Below are 16,297 nucleotides of genomic sequence, written 5' to 3' on the forward strand. Positions count from 1 at the left end.
CTGTAGTCTGGAGCCCAACAGCTCTGCCTTGCTCTTGGGTAGTTCCAAATCCCTGACAAGGTCATTCAGTTCACCTTGTGTTATGAGGTGTGGTTCAGAGGAGGAGGATGGGAGAAAATGTGGGTCCTGTGACATTGATGGTTCAGGACCAGAAGTTTCATCCTCTTCCTCGTCTGACTCAAGTGAGAATGATTCTGGCGCATCAGGAACCGGCAGTCCTTCTCCGTGGGGTACTGGGCGTATAGCTGATGGAATGTTTGGATAATGCACAGTCCACTTTGTCTTCTTTGACACACCTTTCCCAACTGAAGGCACCATGCAGAAGTAACAATTGCTGATATGATCTGTTGGCTCTCTCCAAATCATTGGCACTGCAAAAGGCATAGATTCCCTTTTCCTGTTCAACCACTGGCGAAGATTTGTTGCACAAGTGTTGCAGCATATGTGTGGGGCCCACCTCTTGTCCTGATCTCCAATTTTGCAGCCAAAATAAAGGTGATAGGCTTTCTTAACCATAGTGGTTATACTGCGCTTTTGGGATGCAAAAGTCACTTCACCACAAACATAGCAGAAGTTATCTGCACTGTTCACACAAGTACGAGGCATCTCTGCTCACTTTGGCTAAACAGAAATGTGTCCCTTTGCAAAATCAAACACTGACAAATAAGAGAGCACGACACTATGATTTCTAGAGCTGATATAGGGCAATTTGTTCAGCAGAGTGATGTAAGCTTCGTTATGATTGCATCATCCATGACTTCTAGGAATAACATGCTGCAATTCATATCATGTATGACGCAATACCAGCTTCAGATTGCATCATTCATTGTTTTGCCTAAAAAGCAAGTACTGTCCAAACCCAGTCATAGATTTATTCATAGATCCAGTCAAAGATGTATTTTAGTCATTTCTGGTTTAAATTGAGATCCCTTCCCTTTATAACTCACTTATCCTCCGCCATTCCCAAGTCAAGGGTCGTATATACTGACCCAATAGCATATCTTGAAAACTAGAGCCCCAATCAACAATTTTAAGCATCATTTTCATTCTCAGTGACCCAGAATTAGTAAAGTTTGACTACATTTATTTCAGAAGCATTTTGGCTGTAGAGCTGTGGTATCTTAGAAGTGGGATATAACAGTTAAGGTTCTGAGAATATTGCCTCTGGCACGAAGAAAAGTGGTGAAGCTAATGGGCTACTGTGAAGGGATCTACTCTCCACAGGTGCCGCCTAGTGGTCAGTGAGGGTGTGACAAGTGCTCTTCTGTCTTGGCACCCCCTATTGATAGCCTTTGGTGATCTGTCCTCTGCTATGGCTTGGCCCTCCATCTGGGCCACAAGTTGTGTCCACCTGTTCCAGGGTATGTCAAGATTCCAACAAAGAGCTAGTTCTTCTGCCCAGCAAGAGGCTTCAGGCTTTACCTGGCCATAGCCCCAGACTTGGGACTCTCTGAGATATGGGGTCTTCCTAGTTCTGAGTCTCCAGCCCCATCAGGACGTGGGTAAGAGAACCTGGGCCCACCCCTCTCCACTAGGTTCCAATCCAGGGCCCAAGGGCAGGCAGCTGAACCCGGTACCCTGAAGTACTGGCCTCCCCGCTCAAGAGGGAAACGCAAAAGCTTGTAAACAAAATAAATCAAAGAAGTCTCCAACCTTGCAGATGTCCAGAGTCCTTTTCCCTCAGAGGTCGGACAGACCATCAATAGTCAGGGGCCCCAGCAGGGCTCTTTTTGGAGAGTTTCAGAGTGTAGGTCTGATCACCTGCAAGCGAGCTACTCCGCTCCCCTTTTCAGCTTCTCCTCCAGCCTGTGCATGCACTGCAGGTTTAGCAGGGTGGAGCTGCCTGGGCCCAGAGTAGCTCCTTAACCCCTTCCACTTCAGTGTGGGGTCTATACACCCCATCACAGCTACCCATTCTATACCCATTTGGTATAGAAGATGTTATGAAGCATGATCATCAGATATTTCACGTCACCCAGAACACTGATATGGACATGTGTACCTGTACTTTGTAAGAGTCATCTACATTCATATACCAGAGCCACTTTGATGTACTTCATTTGACAGATCAAGGACCAGATCTGCAGTTGGTGTGAACTGGCACAGCTCCATTGACTTACAAGGAGCTATCCCAGTTACACTAGCCAAGCGTCTGAGCCAAGATATTTAGTGAGAATATGTTTTGCCAGGGCAACCTGGGTCTATATGGCAAGAGACGCAAGTATCTGCATACAGCCATTGTATCATTTTATGGCAAGCAGGGGAGGGGTTAAGATGAACTAAAGCAGGCCAATAACTGTCTGGTTTAATAATAACAAAAGCTGCCAAGGCAGTAAAAGGCAATTAATTCCTAATTTAATTCTTGCAGCTACAGCATAACAGAAAAGCAATGATATATCTACCGAGAGTAGGTATTTGTCTAACTTAATTAACCACCAGCAGCCTGAGATTAGATTGCCAGCTGTGATCACACAAATATACTTGGAGCAAGTAATAAATGACAAACATGATGTTTCCTTAACATATAACAAATAAAAACTGGTATATGTGAGCTAAGAAAAGCCTTCCAAGAACAGGCAGAATGACTGAGTAAAGGGGGTGCTCCATGCCAAGGGAGATGCAAACCTTAAATGCGAAGCATTGTTTGAAGTGGAGAGTCACACCGCCACTTAGCAGGGAAAAAGCAGTATCATTTGTCAAGAATGTTATAGGCATTTCTATGGTACCCAGCAATACAGTATTTAAGCACTGTTTGAAAACAGATGTAGGTTAGATTATACCTGACACTTGTGCTGCTGTGGAGTATAAGGCACACTGCCACTTTTTCCTGTTTCCTGCACAAAAATTGGACACAGTAATAGTTCTTCCAGCTGAGGGAATACTGGGACTATTCTCGCTTAGCACTCACTGGTTCATCTCTCCTCAAAACCGAGAAGAGGAATGGCCATGTACACACTCCCTACTGTATGCCAAGAAGCTCAGACATGGACTAACTTCTGGATGGGATAGCATCTCAGAGCTCCCATAACTCCACACTGCCCCCACTTGGGCCAGAAATGTAGTGATACAATCTGACTCAATCTGTGGATGGTAAAAGCAGCTGGTGCTGGGCACTTGTTCCTAACCCGTGTACTATGTCATTTCAGCAGTCACGTACCACTTTACTGTTTGATTCCAAATGCAGTTCCATCCTTATCTTTAGGTAATCTATATTTGTACTACTACTAACTCAATCATATGTTAAACTTTCCCTGTTCTAGCTATCTCATCGATAGTATGAGTATGTGTAGGTGGGCTGAAGTAGGAAATGAAGTGACAGCTGGTCCAATCTAACCCCTGGTTTGATGTTGTTATAATAACTGCTTGGAAGGTAGAATGCAGATTAGTAAAACAGGAGCCAAACCGTTACACTTGATATAAGTAGCTATGTGGTCCAAGTGACATCTGATCTGCCAATACTTCACTTGCAAGTGAAACTTGAGTTACTTTAGAAATAACAAGATCTGATATGGTTTGAAAAGTATCTAGTAGAGTGAGCGATAAAGAACTATTCCATACTTGCACTCCAAACAATCCCAGTCCGTTTGGGAATTTTTTCCCTGGGTTCAGACTTTCATTTTTTGGCTGGTACTGTAAGTAAAAATGCCAGAATACCACAAGTAATGTGATTCACGTAACATTTATGACCAACTCTGAAAGAGTAAGTACCAGACAACGAAAGAGCCTATTCTCCTGACAAGAGTGGCTTGAACAAGTTCTGCCCAAGTCACAACTTTTATTTTTATTGTTCGTATGGTAGTAGCATAGGTCCTGTTTTAGAGATGGGAAAACTGATGTTAGGTAAGTCACTTACAGTGTGTGCCTCAGTGAGTCAGTGGCACACCTAGGAACACAAACCAGGTGTCCCAACTCCTACTTCTCATCTCTATTAGATCATGCTGTCGTCTAAAAAAAACACTATTTGCATGTTGCTAGACATTTCTATATAGGAAATACACACTATACCTAGGACTTACAACTATTATAATTAATCTTGGTCATCACACTTGATCACAGAAATGTAGGGCTGGAAGGTCCTCACAAAGTCATCAAATCCAGCCCCCTGCACTGAGGCAGGACCAAGTTCGCAGGTATGCCTTTCATATTATCTCCTTGAGAAGCTGCCAGCTCTCCTGAACTCCTTTTTTCCTTAGATTTTCTTCCCATGGGATCTTGCCTACTAGTTATCTAAGTCTTTTGAAGTCCTTTGTCCTTAATCTGCTGCTCTCACTCCTTCCTTTCTCTAGAATCATGAAATCTATCACTTCATGACCACTTTGACCCAAATTCCCTTCCACCTTCAGATTCAATACCAATTTTTCCTTGTTGGTCAGAATCAAGTCTAAAATGGCTGTCCCCCTGGTTACTTCCTCCACATTCTGAAACAAAAGCTGTCTCCAATGTATTCTTATGGGAAATTTAGTGTTTTTTTTCTTATTACTTTTCCAACAGATGCTTGATTGTTATCTATTGCCACAAACAACGATGGATTGTTATCTATAACAATTTCCTGTGTTAACATCCCCATCTGGAAGTGAGTTATGAGCTATTGGTATTCAAACCTTCGCTGATGTTTCTTTTGACTACAAGGAAATTATTTGGCTTTCACTTCAGGAGTTCAGCCAGACACTTTTCTTATATCAACAGCTATATTTTAACGTATGCCCGCAATTAGTCCCTGCTGCATCACAACTTCTGCTTTATTTGCAGGTTCTCCCCTTTATCCATTTCATGTGTCGTAAGGTAAGTCAGTGTCAATTTTTTTTTGTCACACTCCTCATATTTTAAAGGGGCTTTACTGGACCACAGCACGACCACAAATTGCTTTAGTAACTTGATACTGCCCGTGGCCTAGCTTCCTCTTATGCTTTACTGCATGGTTCTAACATGGTTACTTTGTGCTGCTTTCAGGAAGTACTTTATCTTTGCAATTTTGCTCTATGTGCATCTTGCTATCACCAGACTCCCAGAGTTATTGTTAAAATTAATATCAAACAACTATGCTAGTTTCATCTGGCTTGTTGATATTCTTTTTTGTCATGGACAGAACACCTTGAGTTGATAAAGGCTGCTTTCTGTGCTATTCTGAATAAATTATGCTCCTAAGATTAACTGTAAGTATGTGCTAATTGCACGGACATAGTAGGTTTACTGTTTTATGGACTGATTTTCACTGCATTAGAAACACTACCTTTTCAAGCTTCATGACAAAGCAGCATTTTAGAGCAGATGATCCACAAGTAATTAAGGCAAGTAGCATTTCAAGTCAGGGGTTTAGAAAGCTCAAAGCCAATCAACTGAGAGTATTACTGGCTTTAAGTCATTTACCATGCCACATCCTTCTGCCGCGTAAAAATTCGTTCTGGTTTTCATCAGGCAGTGTGGACAGTAAAATGTTTTGTTAAGATATTGTTTTAAAATCTGATTAGACAAAATTATGCCACATCCCCAGTGCTGGCACAATGGTGCTAGCAGCCATTTCTAAAAAATGGGTTTCTAATAGGAAAAATAGAGGCATAAATGCACTCAGACTTCACTATGGATATTGACTACAGCTTATTTTACACAGTGCTTATGGGTTAAAAAGAAAGGTAAAAAGGCTTTTTACACAGATGATTTCTGGGTCACTGTCTTCTTTTTTAATTTTGGCAACTTCAGATTTCTCCAGAAGAATGTGTTGGCTCTCAGAAAGAGGCACCTGCAACAAGGTATGAGAATTGGAAGCAACAAGTTTAGCTAGTTTTAGCATGCCAACAGCACAGATATTGAAGCACACCACATCACCCAGGATGAGAGTAAAATAATGCTCCAGGATGTTACACCTATTCAAACAGTGTGGCAACCTGCACATTTCAGAAATCTTAGCATTATTTAATAACTGGGCATTGCTGCTCTTGCCTTCTGCTTTTTAGGTAAAAATGCCCAGAACATGCATTTTTTTTATTACTACATTTCCATGAGATGCGCCAAAAAGCTGAAATATCCACAGTTCAAATCTGATTCTGTTTCTAGGGGCAAATTTTCAAGAGGGTAGTGTTCATTTTTCAGATGCCATTTCCACTTGTAAAATTTGTACTTGCGACTGAATTGTGTGTGCAAATCTGAATACTTGCACCCTTCACTACCCAACTGCAAGTGGAAATACAGATTTGCACCTGCAGTTCATTGTGTGCTATTTGCACCTGTCAAAAAGTATGCCAGGCATCAGTCTTCTGAATATTTGCCCCTGAATTTAATCCTGGCATTAAAATGAGGTCAATGTACAATATTCAAATCAGCATACACTAGCCATCTGTCTTTTCACACTCCGTTTATGACAAGGAGTCATTGAGGACCAAGAATGTCCATACCATATTAAACCAATAGTCCATCTAATAGTGTATGCCATCCTCAACAGTCATTTGTGGCACCTTAGAGACTAACAAATTTATTTGGGCATAAGCTTTCATGGGATACAACCCACTTCCTCAGATGCATGGAGTGGAAAATACAGTAAACAGGTATAAATATACAGCACATGAAAAGATGGGAGTACCAAGGGGGGGGGGGGTCAGTGCTAACAAGGCCAATTCAATTAGGGTGGATGTGGCCCATTCCCAACAGTTAACAAGAAGGGGTGAATATCAACAGAGGGAAAATTACTTTTTGTAGTGCTAACGAGGCCAATTCAATCAAAGTGGATGTGGCCCATCCCAGCAGTTGACAAGAAGGGGTGAATATCAACAGAGGGAAAATTATTTTCTGTAGTGACCCAGCCACTCCCAGTCTTTATTCAGGCCTAATTTGATGGTGTCAAGTTTGCAAATTAATTCCAGTTCTGCAGTTTCTCGCGGAAGTCTGTTTTTGAAGTTTTGCTCGGAATGGGCCACATCCACTTTGATTGAATGCCTCACTGATCATGGAAAACCAGTTAAGAAGGGCTGCAATTCTCAAAACAACTGCAAAGATTTTAATGAAAGTTCATGAATTTTTTTTAATAGTATTTGCCCTTTCTTACATTTTTTTATTATTGGAAATGCACCTTCCAAGTTGATAAATACCCAGTATAAATCAAACTAATAAGCAAGCTACTTTAGGAAGGAGATCAAAAACAAAGAAATAAAGTGGTACTACACCAGTGAAACTCGGTGATCCTTCTCCAATAGGGAAACAGGAGGTATTTGTCGTTCACGAGGTCTTGCTTTCTTCTGGGAAATAACCCTGTGCTCTGAAATATCCCATCTTTTAGGGCCTCTTTTTTGCACATGTTGTTTTCTGCTACAGTTATCCAAACATGAAGATGACGGAGCTGGCTCTCTATGGAAAGCATTTCTTTGACTCACTGTTTTCTGAACACTTTCATTTTTCTTAAAGAAAGGAAACTGTCAGTTATGTCAAAGTAACCACTTCTCTTTTGGTTGGGTCATTTAACAAAAAGCTTACAAACTATTTTACTTCATAACTCTTGAATTACACGAAGTTTGACCTTAGTAAAAGGCTGATCCAGAAACCACAGAGGCCAATGGAAAAATTCCCATTAATTTCCAATGGACTTTGGATCAGACTCTTAATGTGTTAGCAGACTTCCTCTGCAAGATGAAACACCACTTCATTCAAAGGACAAAATTCTGACATGTACAGGTCTGAGGTAAATTAGTGTGTCTTTAATTCCTTTCCTGCCTCTGCTAGTTCACAATGGAAAATAGTTATCCAAAGAGTTTAATTACTCACATTTATTAATAGAGTTCCGTTGCTGTCTCCACACTGAGTAACGGTGTGTGATTTGATTAAAAGAGATTTCTATAAAAATAAATGTAAACACATGCAATTCAGGAGTTTACAGTAATTTATGCCTGTCACAAAATCAGTAAAGACTCACTAATGGATTGTTCTTACCATCTTACATGTTCACTGTGAACTCTTGAGTTTAATATCTTTAATACTCCCATCACGGTAGTGGCAGGAGGCATTCACCACAGAAATAAGTTATAAATAACCTCTTTAAATACTTCTTCCCCTCCCATCCTTATGAAAGTCAACTCACCTTCTGGTATCTGCTCTATGCAGAATGAGGCTTTCTGGGGCATCTCTAGCTAAGGAGTTTTATAGAGAACTGACTCTGCTATCTGTTATGTTTCAAGAAGGTAGCAGAGGCTTTTGAAGACGTGTGTTTATTTAGAAAAAAAGGGGGGGGATTAAACATGGTTAGCCCCCAATTCTGTTCCCCAACACCAAGTCACCACAGCACACTCTGAAGTAAAACAAGCTTTTATAAAGGCCTGGTTTATTGGTTAGAAATTCCCACCAAAGAACCTAGTAGTCAGAATTCTAACTCAAAGGCCACCCAGCATCTCTGTGCTAGCTAGCCGAATAGGCAAAAAAGTGAATATAACTTCTATTTTCAGGGACTACCCAAGTAGACTCCTCAAGTTTCTGGAGAGCAGTTCCCCAAGCAACTCCTGTTCTTGACAGGCTGATCAGGAATGCAGTAAATTTCCTCTCTAATCAGATACAAGAGAATACCAAGAAACAGGCTCAAAACTCTACATACTCCCCAGTAAGCCTGACCTTCCTTCAGTGGCCAGGTGCCTCAGTAATGGTACTCTGGGGGAAATTCTATAAGCAGCACCGTGGATTCAGATAAATAAAAAAATGAGGAGCGAGGCAGCTGGGAGTTGTGCAATAAGCCTATTTGCTGCTTGTTGTTATTTTTAGGGCAGTCAATTAATAACTGTGATTAACTCAAAAAAATTAATTGCGATTAATCACAGTTTTAATCGCACTATTAAACAATAGAATACCAATTGAAATTTACTAAATATTTCTGATTTTTTCTACATTGTCATGTATATTGTATTCTGTGTTATAATTGAAATCAAAGTGTATATTATTTTGGATTACAAATATTTGCACTGTAAAAATGATAAACAAAAGAAATTGTATTTTTCAGTTCACCTCATACAAGTACTGTAGTGCAATCTCTTTGTTGTGAAAGTGCAATTTACAAACAGATTTTTTTTGTTACATAACTGCACTCAAAAACAAAACAATGTAAGGTATTTATGTGCCAGATATGCTAAACATTTGTATACCCCTTCGGCCACCATTCCAGAGGACATGCTTCCATGCTGATGATGCCCGTTAAAAAAATTGTGTGTCAATTTAATTTGTGATTGAACTCCTTGGGGGAAGAATTGTATGTCCCCTGCTCTGTTTTACCCGCATTCTGACAGATATTTTATGTTATAGCAGTCTCGGATGATGACCCAGCACATGTTGTTCATTTTAAGAACACTTTCACTGCAGATTTGACAAAAGGCAAAAAAGGTACCAATGTGAGATTTCTAAAGAGAGCTACAGCACTCGACCCAAGGTTTAAGAATCTGAAGTGCCTTCCAAAATCTGAGAGGGATGAGGTGTGGAGCATGCTTTCAGAAGTCTTAAAAGAGCAACACTCCGATGCGGAAACTACAGAACCTGAACCACCACCAAAAAAAAAAAAAAAAAACCAACAACCTTCTGCTGGTGGCATCTGACTCAGATAATGAAAATGAACATGCATCGGTCCACACTGCTTTGGATCGTTATCGAGCAGAACCTGTGATCAGCATGGACGCATGTCCCCTGGAATGGTAGTTGAAGCATGAAGGGACATATGAATCTTTAGCACATCTGGCATGTAAATATCTTGCAACGCCGGCTATAACAGTGCCATGTGAATGCCTGTTCTCACTCTGAGATGCCATTGTAAACAAGAAGCAGATAGCATTATCTCCTGCAAACGTAAACAAACTTGTTTGTCTGAGAGATTGGCTGAACAAGAAGTAGGACAGAATGGACTTGCAGGCTCTAAAATTTTACACTGTTTTATTTTTGAATGCAGTTTTTTTGTACATATACCTTTACCCCGATATAACACGACCCGATATAACACGAATTTGGATATAATGCGGTAAAGCAGCGCTCCGGGGCGGCAGGGCTGCATGCTCCAGCAGATCAAAGCAAGTTCGATATAACGCAGTTTCATCTATAGCGCGGTAAGATTTGTTGGCTCCCGAGGACAGCGTTATATCAGGGTAGAGGTGTAATTCTACATTTGTAAGTTCAACTTTCATGCTATAGAGATTTCACTACAGTACTTTGTATTAGGTGAATTGAAAAATACTATTTCCTTTGTTTTTTTACAGTGCAAATACTTGTAATAAAAAATAAAAAAAAGTGAGCACAGAACACTTTGTTTTCTGTGTTATAACTGAAAACAATATATTTGAAAACGTAGAAAACATCCAAAAATATTTAAATAAATGGTATTCTATTATTGTTTAACAGTGCGATTCATCACGATTAATTTTTTTAATCACTTGACAGCCTTAGTTATTTTGTTTAAGTTACCAGCAGGTAGCTAGTTAAGAATGTAGAGGTTTATACTGTCATCCTCAAATTAGAGCTAGTAGATACCATTTAGATGAAAGGGGCATTTCACACCTCTCAGGGCTATTGTTTCAGACTGACTGCACACTCAGAGCACTACTGATTTCCACTTGGTTAATATTTACGTTTTTGTGTACCCCCTTTGAACAAAAATATATTTAAATGTAAGCTTAGATTATAGAGCACAGTTTGGCAGCTGGGGTGAATTTGGCAGTCAATTTAGTTTGTGCCTCTTTGAGAGCTAGTAGACAGTTAAGTACATATATACACACTGTAAAATATGCTATGCTACCTTGAGAAATTTAGTAAAGCAGTGGTGACAAATATTTCAACCCCATGCAATATCTTTGGGGAATCACTGTTTGAAATTTATGAATGGTTTCATGTATGACAGTTCTACTCCCTGGGGGAGGGTTACCACAGCTCCTTCAGGAACAGAGAGAGAGAGAGAGAGAGAGAGAGAGTGTATGTGTGTACACACTCATCCCGGGATTGACGACAACTCCAGAGAAGTTCTACTCCCTGGGGCGTCTTGCATATACTCATTCAAGCTGGATTTTCCAAAGACTAAAAGACAAAGAAAGGGCTTTGAGTACAAAAGGCTGAGTCTAACCTGACTCAGGGGCCTTCTTTTTGACTCAGCAGATGGACAGGACCTTTGGTTCTAAGGGTACTCCCATTCTTGCTGAATGGTTGGAAGGGACATTGCCTACCAGACACCCTATGTGAAGATGAGTGATTTTTGGTATGTTAACTAAATATGTAGGAACTTTCTTAAATTTTGTGTGTGTGTGGTGTTTTTTGCTCTTATAATAAATGAGTTTTATTGGAAGAGCTGTGTGGTCAAAGGTAAAAACATTGTGCTTGGAGAGAAGGCAACACACAGATGCTGGCCTTTAGACAGACTTCCTTGCTGGGGACATCACAATGCATGGCAGGGGGCTGTACAGTCCTTAAAATCCCTTGTCAGGCGGAAGGGAGATGTGGGTCTCCACCCAAGAGAAGTGCTGGCTGGGAGCCAGAAATCTTATGCCCTCAAGTGACCACAGAGGGGAAATACAGGTGCAGTTACTCTGAAACTGTGACAGCAATATTGCCCAAAGAGTACATGTTGGCATACAAATGGTTCACCAGCACACACTTCTATTATAAGTGTAACATAACAGCAATCTGAATAGACAAATCCTACCTCTCCTTTCATATGGGGTAGCTAGTTTAATAGTTTAATATTCGGTATTTAAGTATCTAGGGCCACATTTTTGTCCGCAGTACCACTGGCATAAAACTGGAGCAACTCCATTAAAATCAATGGACTTATCCTGAATTCTCATTGCTGTAGGTAAACAATAATATCCAACCCATGAAATGTAGGAATATTGGGAAATAATCACTGTAGCCAAGAAGCATTTTAATGAGTTATAAAGCAATAATTTTTACAAAATGTAATTTGACCAAAATCTTTTGTAACTTTCTTGATAGACTGTGTAGATATACCTTCTTACATAAACTTGTCACCTGGAGAAGTGTGGCCCCAAATTCAAGTGTATTTAGTCAAGCAACAACAGTTTTAAAAATGATTCAAAGTTGATTTCCAATGCTAAACAAATTTAGTGTCACATAAGACAACACTACAGCGTGCAAAGAGTAGCTATTCAGTAGTTAAAATGTTCTGTTTCCTTCAGTACAAAAGTTACCATTACACTCTGGAAACATTAAAGGTTTAGCAAGTCCTCTTGTCCATCTTTCTGAAACCTAACTGTAAGACTAAACACTATTTTGCTTGGAAAGGTCCTTATGTGCAGTACATGCCCAATGAATGCCGGCTCCTCTCTGCCTGCTGAGAGTCCCCAAAGATGCTACTCCCGCTGTAACAGCTGTGACAGACCCAGACCAGTGGGGTACAGGAGTCTGGTAGAGGGCAAATATACTGGTCACTGGATGAGTAGTTTTCTGTTCCCTGAGTGACCAGAGCAGGGGCTGCACTAGAGTAATCAGGAACCTGCTAGAACCAATTAAGACAGGCAGGATAATTAAGACACCTGGAGCCAATTAAGAAACTGCTAGAATCAATTAGGACAGGCTAGCTAATCAGGGCACCTGAGTTTAAAAAGGACCTCACTTCAGTTTGTGGCGTGCATGCGAGGAACTGGGAGCAAGAGGCATTAGGAGCTGAGAGTGAGAAGACATATTGCTGGAAGACTGAGGAGTACAAGCATTATCAAACACCAGAAGGAAGGTCCTGTGGTGAGGATAAAGAAGGTGTTGGGAGGAGGCCATGAGGAAGTAGCCCAGGGAGTTGTAGCTGTCACGCAGCTGGACCAGGACCCACTCTAGACAGCTGCAGTCCACAAGGCCCTGGGCTGGAACCCGGAGTAGAGAGCGGGCCCGGGTTCCCCCCAAACCTCCCAACGCCTGATCAGACACAAGAGGAATTAACCTGGACTGTGGCTTCTACCAGAGGGGAAGGTCTCTGGGCTGTTTCCCGACCCACATGGTGAATCTGTGAGGCGAGCAAATCTGCCAATAAGCGCAGGACCCCCCAAGGTAGAGGAGGAACTTTGTCACACAGCTCAGAGAAAGAAAAAAAAATGGGACTCAGTATTTATGCTGAATCTTATCAGCACTTACAATTTTTTCAAGAAAAATGATAGTATTAAGTTGTCACAATAAAACATATGCACCTTTTTGTAAAGCGTGCAGGATGCATGCACAGCTGGAGCGATAGCCAATATGCATTCAGGTAGGGAAGACAATGTTTTACTGACCTGCTGGAGTTCTTTGAAGGTATTACCACCAAGATAAAGGCAAATTCAGTGGATGTAGTTACACTTAGATTTTCAAAAGGCATTTGACAAGGGAGAGCAATCAAAGATAAGGAAAGAAAAACAGGAGGTACAATACAGTGCTGCATCAAAAACACTGTCTGAAGAAGAGAAGAACACACATAGCTGGAAGCTTTTCAATTTGGCAAGAGATGAGTCAAGCTCCCCCTTACTCTCCAGACTCTGCAGGGTCAGTTCTAGGAACTGGTGAAAGTCTGTCCACATACAAGAGACCAGTAATTTACCAAAAGAGCACTGACATTTAGCATCTTACTGTAATTAGTGTTACCATTGTGACGTTACTGACATAACCGGTGACTGTATAGATCATTGTTGCAACCAAGGTCCTGTAATGGCACCAAATCTTGTATAAAGGGGGTCAAATAAGGTGTCTAAGACAAGGTTATGGTTTGCTGGTTATGATTATTCTATCTGGGTGCATGTATCATTTTTGTATTTAAAGTTATGAATATTGGCTCTATACTGTCTGTATTTCAAACTTATGCTATGCTTCTGGGTGACACCCCAGACAATTTGGCATTAGCACTACCTAGCCTGCTTGATGGCCCATTAAGGACCATCAGCTATACAACTGAGCCATTGAAAGAAGGCAGATACACCTTGTGACTCAGCAAGGTACGCAGGGACATGCCTACGGACAGAACTCTAAGGTTTTTTCTTGCCATGTGCTGGATGAATGTCTTGGGAACAAAGAAAGAAAGCCACATGACAAGAGACTATAAAAAACTGCTGCAGCTCCTCCATCATGTCTTCAATCCTGCTTCATATCTCTGGAGGGACTTTGTTACAAACTGAAGCTTTGAACGAAGGACTGAATAACCCATCCCAGCTGTGGATGTACTCCAGAGACTTGATTTGAACCTGCAGTTTATTCCATCACTGCTACAAGCCTGAACCAAGAACTTTGCCATTACTGTATGTAATTGATTCCATTTAACCAATTCTTGCTCTCTTCTATATCTTTTTCCTTATACGAACAAACCTTTAGATTTTAGATTCTAAAAGATTGGCAACAGTGTGATTTGTGGGTAAGTTCTGATTTGTATATTAATCTGGGTCTGGGGTTTGGTCCTTTGGGATCGGGAGAACCTTCTCTCTTTTACTGGTGTATTGGTTTTCATAACCATTTGTCCCCATAATGAGTGGCACTGGTGGTGATACTGGGAAACTGGAGGGTCTAAGGGAATTGCTTGTGTGACTTGTGGTTAGCCAGTGGGGTAAAACCGAAGTCTTCTCTGTTTGGCTGGTTTGGTTTGTCTTAATAGTAAAGGAACCCCAGCCTTGGGCTGAAACTGCCCTGCTTTAAGCAATTTGTCCTGAATTGGCACTCTCAGTTGGATCCCACCAGAACCAGCATTGTTACAACCATACTATAGCGAATACTTGTATTACCGCAATAACACTAGTTACAGTCCAATGCTAAACCTCAGCATTTCCATGGGAGCCTGTGCATACCAGCAACGAATTGGATAATTGTCCTGGAAACAAGTTCTCTAGGTTTCCAGAAGATACTAAAAATAAGAGCAAATTGTAACTAATCAAAGCTAATTATTGTGGAAAAATTATTGAAATCTTAGCATACAGCAGCGGTTTCAGAGGCAAACCAGGTGTTAAATGGTGTTCTTTCCCTTTGCTACTACAAAGTAAGAGACAATGTTGCCTATATATGAGACATTTTGACTTCATCTTTGATCATTATAGGTAATCTTACATAGAAACTTTCTTGAAGAAGGCGCGGAATAATTCAGTTTATCCGTATAAGACAACAGGAAAAAAGGAGACTGAGCTGAGCTAACTACAAGTGTGCGAAGTTATCAAAAGCAACAGTGGAAGATTTTTGAAATCTAATCGTGGAGTATGTCCCCACTGTATGGAACCGTTTCAGCAGAATTAGTCAAACTTATGAATGAGTAGCTAGGGAGAGAAACTACAGCTATGATAATAAATGAATTTCAGAGGCATTTAGGATTTATTTCTAGAGTATAGGACTAAGATATAAGACTCAGTGCTGAAAAATATGGTGAGCAAGCTGTGAAATGATTTGTTTGACAGAATGGCCTTTTCTGTTCCTAGACTATTGTTATGGCCCTCTTCCACAGTTTTACAACTTTCTTCTTGGAGCACAAGCACTCTTCAGTCTGAAGAAATTCTGTGCTGTTAGTTTTCTGAATCGGGTTATTTTTTGGAAAAGTTATTGCTAACATCAAGAGTTTGCTTTCTGCCTTCAGAAATGCCTAGCTCAAAAGAGTTGTTCCATTGAAGCCAGGCATTGGTGTTTGGCTGTATTCCCAAAAGAAGGATTTGTCTGCATGCTGATTGTGACCAGCTCTGTTCAACGACTGATGTATGTAGTGTGAAACAAACTAGTCACACTACAAAAATATTTTGACCTTACTCCACTGATTTCGCCTCCTACAGGAAACAAACCAGTCTCCAATATCTACTACCACCCTAAAAAGGACAACAATGTTTATATACACTCCAATTTGAGAGGATTATTTTTTATCTAGAAATCAAGCTATTTATCCTTTTAGTACCCAGTAAATATTAAGTCTACCAAAAGGTACCAGTATTTCTGGAATTTATGGACTGTGCATATTTAACTCCCAGACAGAATTTGGTAATGAAGATTGCAGCAGCAGTTTCCAGAATCCTAATTTCTATTAGAAAATAAATGATAGAGCAAAACAAATTATGCAATTCTCACCTCTGAAGATAGTATCAATTACATATTGCTTTGCTTACCAACTAGTAGAACTTAATTTCACTTCACATGATGTATTTCAGAAAAAACAGAGATCAACTCACAATTTGATAGTTACTAAACCAAAGTTAATGAAATGGTTTTCACTTGATTAATAATTCCAACTCTATCACTGAAAAATACTGCCATGGAACATGTTCTACCTGAATCAGAGTTTTTACACATTCTGCTTTTCTCCCCATTCTTTCAAAAAACAAAACAAACCAAGAATGTTTAATTTTTAGATTCACATTGAGTTAGT

General features: G+C 40.4%; 1 protein-coding gene across 1 annotated transcript in view; it reads right to left on the reverse strand.

The window, feature by feature from the left end:
• MORC1 (MORC family CW-type zinc finger 1) overlaps positions 1 to 16,297 on the reverse strand; it is a 95,289-nt gene that overhangs the window by 28,891 nt on the left and 50,101 nt on the right. Inside the window, exons 18-20 of the mRNA XM_026659047.1 lie at positions 7,750 to 7,818; positions 7,155 to 7,385; positions 5,648 to 5,737 (exon numbers count right to left, since the gene is read on the reverse strand). Of these exons, the coding sequence (XP_026514832.1) occupies positions 5,648 to 5,737; positions 7,155 to 7,385; positions 7,750 to 7,818 (390 nt within the window). The remainder of the gene's footprint in view (positions 1 to 5,647; positions 5,738 to 7,154; positions 7,386 to 7,749; positions 7,819 to 16,297) is intronic.

Source organism: Terrapene carolina, unplaced genomic scaffold (genome assembly GCF_002925995.2).
Source record: "Terrapene carolina triunguis isolate 2854851 unplaced genomic scaffold, T_m_triunguis-2.0 Scaffold558, whole genome shotgun sequence".
Classification (NCBI taxonomy): domain Eukaryota; kingdom Metazoa; phylum Chordata; order Testudines; family Emydidae; genus Terrapene; species Terrapene triunguis.